This window comes from Pteronotus mesoamericanus, unplaced genomic scaffold (assembly GCF_021234165.1).
Source record: "Pteronotus mesoamericanus isolate MK-2021 breed Mesoamerican mustached bat unplaced genomic scaffold, CSHL_Meso_final contig_221, whole genome shotgun sequence".
Classification (NCBI taxonomy): domain Eukaryota; kingdom Metazoa; phylum Chordata; class Mammalia; order Chiroptera; family Mormoopidae; genus Pteronotus; species Pteronotus mesoamericanus.
The window spans coordinates 4,658,400-4,674,763 of NW_026555092.1; the positions used below are offsets into that span (position 1 = coordinate 4,658,400).

The 16,364-nt window shown below is 40.4% G+C and overlaps 1 protein-coding gene across 2 annotated transcripts in view; it reads left to right on the forward strand.

Moving 5' to 3' along the window:
• The window catches only part of MACO1 (macoilin 1), a 55,087-nt gene extending 39,121 nt beyond the window's left edge, over positions 1 to 15,966 (forward strand). For both annotated transcript variants that reach the window (XM_054571752.1, XM_054571753.1), the window contains exons 7-11: positions 3,339 to 3,497; positions 4,873 to 5,055; positions 7,370 to 7,490; positions 9,716 to 9,890; positions 14,542 to 15,966. In XM_054571752.1, the coding sequence (XP_054427727.1) occupies positions 3,339 to 3,497; positions 4,873 to 5,055; positions 7,370 to 7,490; positions 9,716 to 9,890; positions 14,542 to 14,744 (841 nt within the window). In that variant the 3' untranslated portion in view covers positions 14,745 to 15,966. The remainder of the gene's footprint in view (positions 1 to 3,338; positions 3,498 to 4,872; positions 5,056 to 7,369; positions 7,491 to 9,715; positions 9,891 to 14,541) is intronic.
• Positions 15,967 to 16,364: the final 398 nt, after the last annotated feature.

Sequence of the window (16,364 nt, forward strand, 5' to 3'; positions counted from 1 at the left end):
AAGAGAAAAAAGACACACAGAAAAGAGGTAAACCAAATGTGAATTGTGAATGGTTCTGCCTGGATGAGAAGATTATGAGTTATTTAAATTTTTATTCTTTTCTGTTGCTATATGCAGTTTTTTGTATTGACTGGGTATCACCTTTACAATTAAAAAAAAAAAACCAAACCCAATAAGGAGTTGTAAATCATTTTAACCACCTATCTCAGTAAAGGTTTAAAATATAGTGAACCTTTAAGGTTAAATTAATGCTTTCTGTAATGAGACAACGAAAAACTTCCTCTAAGAAATTTTAAAAATTACTTAGAATTTATCATTTAGCACTTTAAGTTATCTTACATGTCGGTGTTTCCTAAACTGGGTAATGCTGGTGCTAACTTACAGGTTTTGCTGCAACTGTTTGGAAAACAGTAATTCAGAGTTTTACAAAATTGATGGTAGCAGTTATGAAAGTCTTGAGGCATTTTCATTCTGTTTCTTGTGAAAGTATTTCATATTTGAAAATAAACTTTTTACTGAATTATAACACACATTCACAAATGTACACAAATCTTAAGTGTACATATTATATTTTCAACTTACCCTTGTAACCATATCATTTTATTATTTTATGCTGCTACATATCTTTGACAAAAAATTCATGGTTCTGCATTAAAAAGTATATTGTTGTTTAGTGTTCTGTGGTCTCCAGAAGTTACACTCCAGATATTTTGCCCTTTTTGCTCTCATAATTGCATTATCTCTTTGGGTTTTTACATTTTTCAAGGAGCTCTAAAATTTCATTCAGAATATTCTTATTCTTAATTCATGGCAGGAAAATTGGCAATTAAAAATGAAAAAAAAGTAATATGCAAATTACTGACACCTAGCCTGTGCAGATTTAATTTTTTTTTCATTCCCAATGTGGCACATGTTTTCCCCCAGTTGGCTGGTTGTGTGGAACCTGAGTCCCGTGCCTCTGCATATGATACAGCTTAGGTTGCTAATCTGAAGAAGCAGATCAGCAGCCTGCGGTAAGTGTGTCAGGCCTAGAAATCCTAGACCAGGCCGGGAGGAACTTTAGAGATCATTAGTCTCAGATGGGGAAACTGAGTCCTAGGAGGTTACGTGCCTTGCCCAGCGTCACAGAATTGGCGTTGGAGCTGAGTCTAGAATCCAGATCCTAAATGCATTACTAAACCATGCAAGTTCCTATTCTTATCTTAAAATTCACCCTTTTTACTGAAAATGCAATCCTCAGACTGTGAAATCAGCTTCTCAAGAAAGATAAATTACCTAATACGTTTTTCAGCCAAGCTTCTTAATGGGGATAACCTGACAGCATCGACCTGTTTTGGAAAATATCCCTTGGGTTACTTCGGGTGAATGAGGGATGGTGTGGGGTGGTATAAATGCCGGTCTGTAATTGTTTAGAGCAGTTCTGAGAGGACAGTCAACTGGAATAACCCTGGCAATGGGAAAGTGTGGCGTGATGTTGACTTGTGACCCTTCCCTGGGGAGCGAGCTGTGTCAGGAGACCCAACAGAGCTCCTGGAACACAAGGTCTCCAGTCTGTGCTCCTGGTCGCTGGACTGGGAGACTGACTCCTGTGTCTGGAAGAAGACTGTCAATGTTATAGGACTTTTCGCTTTTCATAGTTTGTTTCAGTTGGCAAAGGTAGATAAGTAAATAAGGCCGCTCTCGGGTTTTCTAAGAGATGCAGGCAACATATATTTAGTAAGTATTGATTGCTGCGGTGGGCCCTGGAGTTTTAGTAGTAAGGCATGTCTGTTAGGGACTTAGTTGGTGGAACTGGCAGTCCCAAGGAGAGATCATCACTGCCCTGCAGAAATCCTGGTTCTGTTGGTATGATGTATTGGTATAGTACACAAGTCTCATCAGAGCAAACTGATTTTTTGCCTACCTGTAAATACGTAGGAAAAGGTGTCCTGTGAGTCTCAGATGGCAGTCATCCTTGGCCTGACCTTCAGTGCCACTCACCAAAGTCCCTCCCAGCAGACCCATTCTATTCTTTCTCATTCTCTTTCCACAGTACAAGCCTTCCTCAGAGGCCAAACTCGTTGCTCTGTCCCTCAAATGTCTATGGCTGTTCCTGTCTTTGAACTTTTGGACATGTTTCCTCCCTTGTTTAAAATGCTCCCTCCTCCCCTTCTGTTTCCCCAAATCCTGCCCAACCTTTGAGGACCAACTCAGTTCATATCTTCTCTCCTCAGAACTCATATGGCACTTCTACCCATGCCGTGCTATGAATGATGCAACCTACTAGTGAAGGGCAGACTCTGGAGCTGCTGTGCCTGTGTAACCTTGGCTAGAAGCTTTCCTGAATCTAGATTTCTTCACCTGTAAAAATGGGAATAATATGTGCACCTAGCCATAAGTTGTGCAAATTGAATGATATTATACCATTAAAGCCATAGAACCATGCTGGTACATAGTTCTCCTTAGGTATTAGTTATTTTTCCTTCTAGCTTGTATTTAATCGTGGTCTTCCTTGTGTTATTGTTTAATCATTTTAAGTATCTATTTATTGGCCCCTAGTGATATTGAAAAACCCTCTCATGAAGAAAAAGGCTTGATTTTATACTTTCTGTTGACTTTTCTAGCAATACATGTTCATATAATATTTCCCCAATATATATTGCTTAAAATGAAACTATTACTGTATTAAAGAAATAGATGGAACAAGAGTAAAGAATTGAAGAGAAAATAAAGGCTTCAGTTCACAGATGGAGTTTTCTTATGATTCCTAAATACACAATTTGTTCTTTTTTTTGTTGTCATAGAGTCTAATGAGCTCTTATGTCATAATCACCAGAAGTGTGAACATCGTTTATCAAGGATGCTAGTAATTTCAGGAGGTTGTCTCAGACACTGTTTTCTTCTAGGCCTGTGGTGGGATGGAATCTCAGACAGTATATTCTGATCTATCAGACTATCTCAAAGCAGGTGGGTCCTGAGCTGGATGTTACTAACATTCCCTTGCTGAGGGGCACGGGAAATTCACTAGTATGGAGGGGACCTTACCCTTCAGCCACCCTCTCTCTGCCTTTCCCTCCTCCTCTGTTAGCAGCTCAGATGCTCACAAGCACCACCTTCCCCTGTCAGTGTTCACCGACATTTGGGGGAAATCAAAAGTTACCCTCCTTGGGAAGAGGTGGGGACCCAGGCAGAAGCTTTCAATAAAGAGCTAATTGCAGGCGGGAGTTGTGGTGATGGCAGGAACCGCCAGAGGGGTCCTCGGCTGTCCACCCAGCAACCCGGGACTCCAGCCAGGGCCTCCACAGAGCCTCGTGGGTGCCCTCTCTGTGATGAAAATACTGTGTTTCTCCTTCTCCTAGGCTGGAACAAGACATTAAAAAGTTAAAGGCTGACCTACAGGCCAGCAGGCAAGTGGAACAAGAGCTCCGCAGTCAGATCAGCTCCCTCTCAAGCACCGAGCGAGGGATCCGCTCAGAAATGGGCCAGCTCCGGCAGGAGAATGAGCTGCTGCAGAACAAGTATGTGCACCTATTGGGCCTTTGGTGAGCCAAGTGGATTGGAGCACAAGATTCATGATGACAAAGGGACCTAGCAGAAGGGTTTTTATGTAAAATGCTTAACATATTTTAATCTAGTACCAGATATTCAATGTGTTATAAAATCCATTAGAACTTATTTCATTTCAACAAAAGTTAATATTGCTATTTTGTCTTCTGTCATTTAATAACTTCTCTCAGCTTAAAATAGTTACTGAGCTTTTGTGATAATACAAGTAAAGCTGACAAGTATTTCTGCCATAATTTAAAGCTCCTGCTCCTTTGAGTGAAAGTTTCCAGAGGATTTAGACTCCATTTACTTTGATTTTCAAAACTTAAAAATGGCATTGAACTTTTGAGTTTATTTGAAAAGACAGTCAAAAAGCCATGTCTTCCGTGTGAATTCTTATGCTTCCTATTAATTAATTCTGGAATTACTTCTTGACTTAATGTGGGCTTAATGAAAGAGCCTGCATTGTGGGGCTAGGTTCCTGGTTGAGGGTGTTTGAGAGGCAACTGACTGATGTATCTCTCGCGCATCGATGTTTCTCTCCCTCTTTTTCTACCTCCCTTCCTCTCTCTCTAAAAATAAATAAAACTTAAAAGAAAGAGTAGTCCTTCAACACTTTTAAGGAATGTAACTGAAAAGCTTAAGCATTACAGGCAAACAGTCTCTCCATTGCATCTGCCGCGCATGTGTGATGGCTCTAGCACTGATACATGGAGGACATCTCACCCTTATTGATATATTTAGATAAACTCACCTTATAGTGGTCTGTTACACTGGGGGTGGTCCTAGGTAAAGAAGTTAATAAGGCTGAAATTTCTATCTGAAATGAAGTATTCTGTGACTCTAAGATCTATTTAGGGATACTCTGAAAAAAAAGTCTCACAGCTGGAAAGGAAAGGCTGCAGCATGATTATATTCAGACAAAGAAAGACCTTCCCCTGTCTACCCTTTACATCAGTTTCAGTGAGGCTGGTTCCATTAGCTGTTCCTTGGTCAGACTGAAGTTCTTTCAAGGTGCTTTGGGGCACTTGAATTACTTCAACAGTTAATCTTTTTCTCTGACAGAAACTTGTTTCACCATATTTTCTGAATTACCTTCTGTAGATAGAGCAAAGGCCAAGTCTGATTCTGAATCTTGTATGGCAGCTCACGTATTGATATCTAGGAATTGTTAAATAATAATGACAATATATTTTCCCTGGACACTCTGGTGGTTGATATTTATGATTTGCTGTTCATAGCTTTTGTTTACCTTGGCCTTAAAATAATGAGGAGCTGTGTTTTCCAGGATTTATAGTGGATCTATTCGTAATTATAAAACTCTGTGTAACAATCATTTCCATATAGGTTACATAATGCTGTGCAAGTGAAGCAAAAAGACAAGCAGAACATCAGCCAGTTGGAGAAAAAGCTAAAAGCTGAGCAGGAAGCTCGAAGCTTTGTAGAAAAGCAGTTAATGGAGGAGAAAAAGAGGAAGAAGTTAGAAGAAGCTACTGCTGCCCGGGCTGTCGCATTTGCTGCTGCTTCTAGGTATGTCTGTGTCACCTGAGTGCTTAATCCATGGTTGGCTTTCCTTGTACCAAGACAGCCATGGGAATTTGATGCCTCAGGCAGGATCGGAAATACAGCAGTCGTTCACAGATGGATTGCTTTTAAATAAGGCTTTATTACCCGGTTTAAACTCCATCTGTGCAAGCTTGCACTCTGTTATAACAACTTCATCCTCAGTGACTTCATCTATAAAGTGGGATGAGGGATTCACCATGCCTCCAATTCCTGGGAGGCAAAGTGCTACTCATAAAAGGGTTTCCAGTCACTTTCTTTCAGACACTTAATTACTAAACACTTTGAAAGAACCAATCCAGAATTTTACTTCATTATTACTTCCTACAATTAGATGTGTTTCTGAAGTTTTTATCTTAAAATGGAAGAAAGGTAAAGTCTTGGTTCCCCAAGTACTGTGTACTGACTTCTCTGTTTTTGTTGGGTGTCAACAAACTGTTAAATGAGCTGGAAAAGATGGGGGGAGGGGGCAGAAATGAGCCCTGGCTCGTATTGTTCAGTGGATTGAGTGCTGGCCTGTGAACCAAAAGGTCGCCAGTTGAGTTCCCAGTCAGGGCACATGCCTGGGTTGTAGGCCAGGTCCCCAGTTGGGGGCATGTGGGAGAGGCAACTGTGTGTCTCTCACACACTGATGTTTCACTCACTTTCTCCCTCCCTTTCGCGCTCTCTAAAAAAAAGTAAATAAAATCTTTAAAAAAGAAAAACCATGTCAAAAAAAAAAAAAAGAAACATAAGTCACTATTAGATACCATTGAATTTGTGCAGTGATGAAAATTAGGGACTACTTCCTATGCCATTAAAAAGTATTGCAGATATTCCAAAACCTGCTATGTAACTGCCATCTGAATATCAGCAAGGAGGGGAAACGGATAAGAACCTCTCTGTTTTTGGCTTCTACTTCACATTATCACTTTTTTCCTCTGTTTTCTTGAGTAGTGAAGTCATCTGCATAGTGAGGATCAGCTGTGGGTTTACAGCTGCAGAGTGAGGGTAAATTATTATTATTTATTTCATTTTAAGTTTCTATCATAATTTGTATCTATGTGATATAATTCTACTGGCATTCTTCCTTGGATTTTACTTTTTTGTATTTGGTGTGTTAATAGCCTTCTTGGGTTCTGGCATTTGCAAAATAATTGATCAATCGGCAGCTTACTTTTTTAGGAAATAACAGCAGGAGAGAACTTTTATCTCCTGTGATCCTGTTTCCCCTCAGCAGACTCTGTAGTGCAGATGGCTGAGCTCACTGGGCCCATCAGCATCTATACAGATGCACAAGGCCCTTTACTAGTCTGCCTAAGCCTAACCCTAACTTAATGTGGGGTTTTGGAGTCTTTTTTTTTGTTTGTTTAAAGACATGTAAGCATTTCTGAAGCACTTGCAGATCTCTCTGAACAATAATCTAGTATGGCCTGTACTGTCCTTAATTTATCTTGTTTAAAAAAATCCCTTAACCATATTGTGTAGTGCCTCTTATGGCTGAGAATCAGTAAATTAGTTTTAATCTACTCTGAATCCTTTTTTGTTTCCAGTTAAGCTTATTTGTTTTGGTCTTATCCTTAGATGGTCCTTGTTTGCCATCACTTGTGTAGAGATTGTTTTTATTCTCAAGGCATTAAGTTTCTCACTGGACCTACATTTTTGGGTAGGCAAATGACACCTACTTTCTCCATCAGGCTGTTTCTGATGTTAATCAGCTTTGGACTAGCCTTTACCATCATCTTTTGTAGTTTATACTTATTACAGCCTTGAGAAGCCACCTAATGCTGCTCCCTTCTTTTTTTGTTTATTCCAGGCCTATGGCAATGTTATAAAAGAAAGGTAAAAGTCCCAATTCATAGTCCTTTAAGAGTGAAATTTTTTTTTTTTGGCTCACTGCCCTCTGCTGGGCCTGGCTGCCTCTGTCTTGCTCACTTTGTGTACATTGTCTCAAGTCACCTGGCCCAGTGCTCAGTCCTTATCCCAGTTCTGTGACCTGCAAACTGGGTGACATTGGACTAGTATTATATTTATGTAGCCTCGGTTTTCTTATTTATAAAATGGTATAATATACCCTATCCCCATAAAGAAGGTAGTATGGGTAAAATACCTAGCTTGGTACCTGGCTCATATTATATACCCAGTTAATGACAATTACTTAGAGAGTTCATTGAAATTGTCAAAGAATAAAGAAAATCAGCTGAGACCTGACTCTGGAGTATAAGAGAAATAGCAATCCTGCAATGTAAGTAAACCTATAGTCTTTTAAGTCCCCTTATTTCCTTTTCTTCTTTTTTAAAAGGGGAGAGTGCACCGAAACCTTACGGAATCGGATCAGGGAATTAGAAGCAGAGGGCAAGAAGCTCACGATGGACATGAAGGTGAAGGAAGACCAGATCAGAGAACTAGAACTGAAAGTTCAGGTAATGAGAGAACCAAAGACTTTCTTGTACTTGAATTCCTCTTCTGTGTTTGATCTGTGGTCTATGATATAATATGGAGATGTTACCTTTTGATACGAGCAAATCCCATTGCATCTGAAAATGTCTGTACAGCAAAAGGAAGCGCTAATCTTTCCAACTCATTTATATTGTATTTAATTAGGCAGATTCTAATACAAGCCAGAAATGTGGATGGTCCCTTGACATATTTTATACCAGAATTTGTTGTAGATTCACTTCATTTTTTTAGATTAGAGGCCAGATTAGTGTCCTTTGGAATTTATACATATCTTATTAGTCCTAACCCCCTGTCCGTCACCAGGGAATTGGCCATTTTGGGTGGCTCTGAGCAGTGCATGGTGAGGAAAGCTGCCCGTGCTGTGGACAGAGCCAGTTTTGGGGCCATGTGTACCATAGTCAGATATTTGGCATTGGCTCTTCAGGGGAACATTTAAAATTAATGTCATTCATTGTAAAACTACAGTAATTTGACTCATGTGGAACTGGTAAGAAATTACTGGCAGGTCAGTTGGAGTAGAATAGATGACTTAGAGACAAAACCAAAGTGTGCAGTAAAGGTGGCATCAGAAATGGGCAGGAACAGTGAAGAGAAAAATAAAATTAGAAGGTCATCTCATATTACACAAAAAGAAATTCCAGATGAAAAGTTGAATGCTGAAAAAAAAGAAACATTTTGTTTTAAACTAGGTAAAAATATAGTAGAATTTCTTTGATCTTGGGAAGACTTTCTAAACAAAATTAATGGAAGAGGTAACAGAAGGAGACTAAGCTTTGATGAGCACACAACGCAGTATACAGATGATGTATTAAAATACGGAAACTTACGTAGTCTTATTAACTACTGTCACCCCAATAAATTTAATATAAAAATAAAATAAGTAAAAATTTATACTGCAGTCAAAAAATAATGGAAGAAAATCACAAAGTGTAAAAGTAAAAATGAAAAAAAGTCAATTGGGGAAGGTATAGAAAGATACTGCAACAAATATAAAGAAGGAATTAATACTTTTGATATGTAAATAACTCATAAAAATTGCTAAGCTCAAATATACAAAAAAATAGGCAAAGGACGCAAACAGTTAATTCCAGAAGAAATATAAATGGCTGATACAAACATATCCATATATCCATATTAATCACCAAAGAAATAGGTTAAAATTGGGTATCACTTATCTCCTGTGATATTAACAAAGAATTTTAAAATTATAATATCAATCTGGGTAAGCCTGCAATGAAATAGGCCTCATACATTGCTGGTGGAAATGTAACTTTTTGGAAAGGGTTGTGTACTTTTTAAGTATTTGAATTTTTAGGACTCCAGCCTAAGGTAAATATTTTAAAATTTCACCAATGATAGCTATACAAAGATGCTCATTATGGTGGTATATAAATGCAAGAAATGTGGAAACAATCTTAACAAATAGGTGATTTGTTTAATAAATTATGGTACATATATATGTGGGAATATTATACAGCCATTAAAAATTACATTTTCAAAGAATATTTGAAATTATGTTTTTAAACTATACAAAGCTGTACATACTGTGATTTCAGTTATATTAAAAATATACATATGTTTAAAAGACTAAAAGAATATATATCTGATTTTTCAGTGTTGGGATTTTGGGCAATCTTCATTTTCTTTCTTGAATTTGAATATATTTTTAAATTCTCTGTAATAAGTTTGGATTTCTCTTAAAATTAAGAAATTAAAATATCTATATACATACATTTAATAACTGCATTATTAAATGCAGATGTTTTAAGCGGACTTATTCTGCAGTATGTCCTGTCAAAGTAACTAACATTTTTGCAGTTTTTAGTGCAGGTTGAGAGTGCATTTTTGGCAAATTTTACTATAGTATCATAGCAACATTTGCAACTGGCAGCAAGGAAAATTTCTTTGTGGTTCTGAATTAGGCTTGTAAGAAAGTGTTTTATTTGGAGACAGAAAGGCCCAACATAGTCAAATTTATCTACTAAAATGTTTTCATATGTGCACATCACCACATAAATACATTTTGCACTGCCTCTAAGTGGTGAGGTCTAAACCCACAGAATACTAGCATTCTGTGTTCTAGGGGCCAGGTCAATAATAGCGGGATTTTATTTGTGATTTCAGGCTAATTTATAGACACCGATGCCAAAACTATCTTGTAACATTGCTGCTTTGATGATATTGATAGGAGCTTCGGAAGTATAAGGAAAATGAGAAGGACACTGAGGTGTTAATGTCAGCTCTCTCAGCCATGCAAGATAAAACACAGCACCTGGAGAACAGCCTGAGCGCAGAAACGAGGATCAAGCTGGACCTGTTCTCCGCACTAGGGGACGCAAAACGACAACTTGAGATTGCCCAAGGTAGGAGAACAGTGGGCCCCAGGTGAGGTGGTGCACCTGAGAATGCAGAGACACAGAGCGTTTCCATTTTCTCCTTAAGCGGCTAAGTGCCCAACATTGACATTTAGGAATCATCACATTAATTCATTCTTGCAGACATATTTTGAACTGACAACATGTCAAGAGCAGGGCATACAAAGAGTATGAGATTCTGTGCTCAAGGAGCTCACAGTGTTGTTGAAAAATCAGAGCACTGCAGAGTTACCCAGAGGTGCTGGTGGCAGCAGTACATGCAGGGTCCGTGGGAACATAGAGAAAGGCAGGGACGAAGCCAGCCCGGGAGTCAGAGGGCTCGGGGAAGCTGATGTCTGAGCCAGGTCCTGCATGATGAGAAAGGGTAGCCCCGTGAAGAAGCAGTATAGTGGGGGTGAGAGCTAGAGAGGCATCTGAACAGAAGAAGCAGCTCAGGCGAGGCCAGGGAGACTAGGAGGGCCTGACATGTTCAGAGCTGCCACTGGCTCTGCTTGGCTGGAGCAAAGGTTACAGACAAAGGACTGGTGACAGGAGACTCTGGAGAGCTGGCTGTTCACTCAGCAGATATTTACTGAGACCTACTGTGTGTCAGGTACCATGAGTATCCCTGAGAGGACAGACAATACAAGCAAATATATGTCTGATGGTGATGGTGCAGTGAAGAAAATAAAGCAGTGGCAAGAAGGCAGGGTGTGTGTGTACACACGCTAGTTTGATACTAGTGGAGAACGTGAAAAATCCTTTGAGTAGACAACCTTTGAGCAGAGGCTGAAAGGGAGAGAATGAGTGAGTCCTGTAAATCTCTGGGGGAAAAGCGCTTCAGGCAGAGAGGGAGCATGCGTGGTGGCCATTGGGATGGCAACCCAAGTAATGGAGAGAGTTGTCAGCCTCAGAAGTGGCAGCAGCCACATTCTGCCAGACTGTGTGGCCCATAGAAAGGACTTTGGACTTGACTCTGAGTGACAGGGAGCATTTTTGGAAGGCTTCTGAGCAGACACATGACATGAACTCATGAACAGAAATTTGGATTTTGTCTAAGAAATTGATTGGCCACCAGTGGGTTACTGGGGGGTCGGGGGGGAATGTAAACAATTGACTTAGTAGAAAGAAACAAGTACTTTCAACAAGTACTTAGCATTCACGCTTACTCTGTGTAAAGCATTGTACTAGAAGCTAAAGGGGAGACAAATGTACAAGATAGAGTCTAGGGCAGCGGGGCTCAGACTTTTTGGCCTCAGGGAGCCCTTTATGCTCTTATTATTACTGAGTACACCAAGGAGGGCTTTTTTTTAACTGGATTATATCTGTCAATATTGACCTGTTAGAAATTAAATCTTTAAACATTTATTTCTTAATTCATTTTAAAATAACATAAACATATTACTTGTTAACATAATGTATTTTTTTTATGAAAAATAGCTGTGTTTTCCAAAAAAAAAATTTTAATGAGAAAAGTAGCATTGTTTTACATTTAGTAAATGTCTTTAGTTTCTGGCTTAATAAAAGTAGTTCCATTCCCATCTCTGTTTCTATATCCACTCTGTTGTAAGTTCACTTGTCATGTTGATTCTGGAAGATTTTTTTATGTCCTGAGGGAATGATGGTGAAGAAGGCAAATACTGTGTAGTGAAGGTACAAATATATTGTAGTGAAGGTAGTTTGGATTCTGTGGCCCCTGTGAGAAGGCAAGCAAGCAGCAGGGCCTGCTGCCATTAGGTAGAGGCAGAGGGCTTGAAAGGCAAGAGGAGAGGTCAGTGGTGTCTTCATGAGGGAGGGTTGTTGAATGGGCTTTGAAGCATAAATTCTGAGAGCGGAGAATGGCAGGGAAGAACACTGTTAACCTGAGGGAATAGTGTAAGTGAAGGAAAGAAAGTGCTGGGAATGTCCAGGCGAGAGTCCAGTGACCTCGAGTTGGGGGACCTGGAGTTAAGATAGTGGGAGATCAGGAGGACCACAGATAAAGCCATACTAGAGAACATATTCCTCTGTTTTCAGCAGAAAGGAGTGACACATTCTGGCTGTTATTTTGGAAATGGCTTTCCAGTAGCAGTGCGAAAGGTGGGTTTAAAAGATGGGCTGGAGGCAGAGAGGTCAGTTAGGAAGCTACCACTGCCTTCTAAGAGGTGGGGATGGTGGGGGAGAAGGACGGTCCCCACATGGGATGGGGGATAAAGTTACTGGAACCAAGGAAGAAGAGCAGGAAGATGTGAGGAATAAGAAGAGGGGTGAGTTTGGCCTGGGATGTTTTCATTTGGAGTTGCTTCTTGGACACCCAGGTAAAAATGTTCAGTCAGTGGGAATTTTGGACCTAAAGCCCAGAGAGACGACCAAAACCCCTGTGGGTGGGGGGAGGGATACAGAAGTTGTGAGAAGGTAATGAAGCCATAGGAGTGGCTTGGGGTGACCCAGATTCTAGAGCAAGAAGAGAGGAGAGCTGAGAGACTCAGGCTCACTAATCTGTGGACTCAGAGAACGGTGTTTAAAAAGAAGGTTCCTGGAAGTCCTGCTCTAAAGCCGAACTTCTGATCATACACTGGTTTTTTTGGTTTGTTTTGTTTTTTCCCTACTTGGCTCAGCTCCCTGAGAATTGGCTACCTCTTTCTGCTGCAGCCAGTACACTTGGATTTGCCAACTTGGAGGGGATCCACCCCACCCCCACCCCTGCAGTGAAGCAGCACCTGGTCTCAGAGTAGCCAAGGGGAGCTTGATTTGTCAGCCCCAGAATTCTTGTAAAGCAACAAAGAAGGAGAGAGAAATGTCTTTTTCAAAGCTCTGGGAATGTTTGCATTACTGATTAAAGAAATCAAACTTAAATCTGCATAGAAAAAAAAGACCCAGTGACTCATATATCAGATGCAGTAAGGTATTTTATTCATCTGAGGCTTATTTTGTTAAAAGGGAAGAAGAATTTTGAGGCTTACTTAAAGCTGAGGGGACGTAACAGAAGTCTCAGGGAGCAGGTCCTTTCTAGGTCTCTTTGCTGCTGCCTTCCTCACTACTTCCCTTCAATGTCATGCTTAGAGTATTCTAATAAGAACCCAACTTTGTAATTCAAATCAAACCCATGTTGCCTTTCTCCTTTCTACTTTCTATATCACTTGATTCATCCTAGTTCCAAAATGACTTTCATCTCTACTACATCCTTTTTAAAAACATGGCACCATGTTCAGTTACATTTTTAAATATATTACCATCTGCAGTAGGACTGGGATGCAATTCAAATTCAGCCTCTTTCTTTTCTAAGCACTTACGTTTCTGAAGGCTGTTCCTAAGTGTTCTTGCCCTCGGAGACCAGGGAGCTTCAAAGAATGATGGAAATTGCATGGACTTTGGAAGAAAGTGGTCCTGGGTTGAAATCCTGCTCTACCTTTTAAAATGACGGAATGACTTTGGGCAAGATATGTAACTTGCCAGGGCCTCAGCTTTATCCTGGGCTGGGCACTAGGGATAGAGTAATGGGGGAAGAAAAGTAGATAGTTTCTGCCCTCATGGAGCTTGTGGTGCAGTGGAGAGATGCTGGACACACATCATTACCTAAATGAATAAGGGACAGAAGAATGTGGTAGGTAGGCTTGCAGACTCTGGAGCCAGGCTGTAGAGATTTGAATCTTGGCTGTATTCAACTTCTGTGCTTCAGTTTCCTCATCTATAAAATGGATGATGATGATGATTTCCACGTGATAGGGTTGTTGTGATAAATAAATAAGCTTGTATATGGAAGTACTTAGAACAGTGTCTGGCACATATGTGTTAGCTATTGTAGTTATTATCATTGTTACAAAGAGTGAAGTAACAGAAAGGGAAGATTAGAGTGTGTTGAGAATCTAGGAGTTGGGGTGGGTAGGTAAGGTCTGATTTAAATGAAAGGATTGGGGAAAAGCTTAGTGAGGAAGTAGAAACAAATCACGAGAGTTAACATAGAGAGCAAGAGAAGCCCGAAAAGGGAAATAGCCCTGAGGCAGGCAGGAGCTGGTTAGGTAAGAAACTCAGTGTAGTGGGGGAGGGTGTTAAAGCCTCCTGCCAAGTGCGGCAGAGGCCTGAGTCACAGGAGAACGCCCAGTGCAGCAGCCGCGGAGCTCCACTTAGTTTCTGTTAAAAGAACCTCAGGGCAAAGTGTATTGTTGGGACTGATTCCGGGACCTCAGTTGTTCTGTATGCCTTGGTCTGACACTCAGAGATAGTCTACTCTCCCAGAAAGACATTGCAGCTTAAGAGAAAGAACCATAGTTCAAAATCAGCACCGCCTTATGCTGTCATTGGTGACCTGGCATGCTCGAATCGTGGCTCCTGGAAATGAGCCTCTTTGCTTTGTCACACCTACATAAACAGAATCCCTTTTTACCTGTAAACCATGGCCCTCAGGCCATACCTGGCCTGCCACCTGTTCTTGTACCACCCATGGGCTAACAATGGTTTTTACATTCTTCCGTGGTTAAAAAAAGTAATAATAATAAACCATGACAGAGACAGCATGTTGCTCACAACACCTAAAATATTTACTGTTTGGCCCTTTAGAGGCAAGTTTGCCTCCCCTACAAACCATCAAAGCTGGAGGCACATCCACTTGGGATTGGCCCAGAAGGGCGTTGTGTTGGGCTAGCTCTCCCTTCTCACTAACGGCGGGTCTTTGATCTTCCAGGACAAATTCTTCAGAAAGACCAGGAAATCAAGGACCTAAAACAGAAGATAGCCGAAGTCATGGCCGTCATGCCCAGCATAACGTACAGTGCCGCCACCAGCCCCCTGAGCCCTGTCTCCCCCCACTACTCTTCCAAATTTGTGGAGACCAGTCCCTCCGGACTTGATCCCAATGCCTCTGTTTACCAGCCCCTGAAGAAGTGAAGGCCAGCTGTATGTTTTGCCCAACACTTTCGTTACCAGAAGGCATTGCAGAGGAGCGTGTCTGGCAGTCAAGATAAAAAGTTTATATTGTATTTTGTGGGACTGTATATGTTGTCGTTTTTAAAAAAGGGGGGGAAGATAACATCCAAGTCTAATTAGAACTGCCCATCAGTTTTTCTTGTAAATTTTTAGAAGACCTCACAGAACTTTGCAGTTTATTTTTCTCGGCCAATACATTAAAACCGTTCTTGGATTTCAAGTAGCCAATTTTGCCTTTTATGTATTCTTACAGTTTCCTCTTGAAGAAGAAGGGAGAAAAAAAGGCAGGATTTTTGCTTCTCAATCCTCTATTTTGTTTTGTTTTGTTCCTAAATAAGCAAAACCTGCACATTGGATCCGCATGGGGTGATAATGACAAATTTTAGTTTAGAGTGAAAGTTAAATAACCTAACACAGTTTTGATTGGATAGCTGCATTCAAGAATATGATTCTTGATGTTACAGAAAACAAAAATCGATTACTCCTACAAAAATCGATTACTCCTGTAAGGACCAAACAAATTCAAATTCAAGGAATGTCATTGAAACTGAGGGGAGAAACGCAGGCGAGGAGACAGCGGTGAGACAGTAACAGGGGTTGTGTTCGAAATGTTTATACTCCCACCAGTGTGCGTAGTCCTAGCAAATTGCTAGCAGCAGTCTTGTTCACAGTGCCTTGGGAAAAGACATTTCAAGAGGAAACTTGATGATTTTAGACTGTTTTCCCCCTTTGTCGTCATCTGTCTTCTATCTGTATCAAGCTCACTGCGGATCCTGCTGTAAAACTGGTGGGTAGCTGGGCTGTTCGTTACCACCACGGCCACGTGTTCTGTTTCTTTTCCTAGAAAGCACCACAGTGTTCTGGATTGTCTGGAGGCTGGCACCTTGGGAAGGGGAGCTGGGTGGTATCTGTGTACCGGAGACTGCAATGACAGCTAATAAAAGCTGCAGTTCTAGGCTTTTTGTTTTCATTTTGTTTTGTTTTGTTTTCATTTTATTTCATTTAACTGTGCTTTCCACCGTTTATCATCTTGTGTTTGACAATTTAGAAGAAACTTGACTATTCCTCAGCTCTTGTGCCAAGGAGTATTTTTTTTAAAGAGTTTTAAACTCAAAACTCTGCACAAAGATTTCAGTTTCAAGTGTATATTATACATTAGTAGAAAAGTGTTTGCACTGGCAACTTCGGAAGTGTTTAAGAATCAGGGTGGGGGTGGGGGGAGGGACTGGGAGAGGGAGGGACAAAGCAAAATTGTATTTGGAAACTCGAAAAATTAAGAAACCAAATAGATTGGTTTTGCTTCCTTGCCATGGATCCTGGAAGGACATAGTTCTTCTAAAATTTCCTGTTAATTGGCATGTAAGTCTCATTTAAAGCAAATTAAGTAGGACAAGCAAGTCAGCAAAATAGAAGTATTAAAAAGAATCATCCTTTTAATCACAGATCTTATTTTGGGATTAAAAAAAAAAATCAAGCTTTAGCCAGGTGTGCATGTTGCTGCCATTTTGCATTTTTGAATCATCTTGTGTAATTGTCACCATGGAAGTGTTACTCAGAATTGTCATAGATTTTTTTTTCATC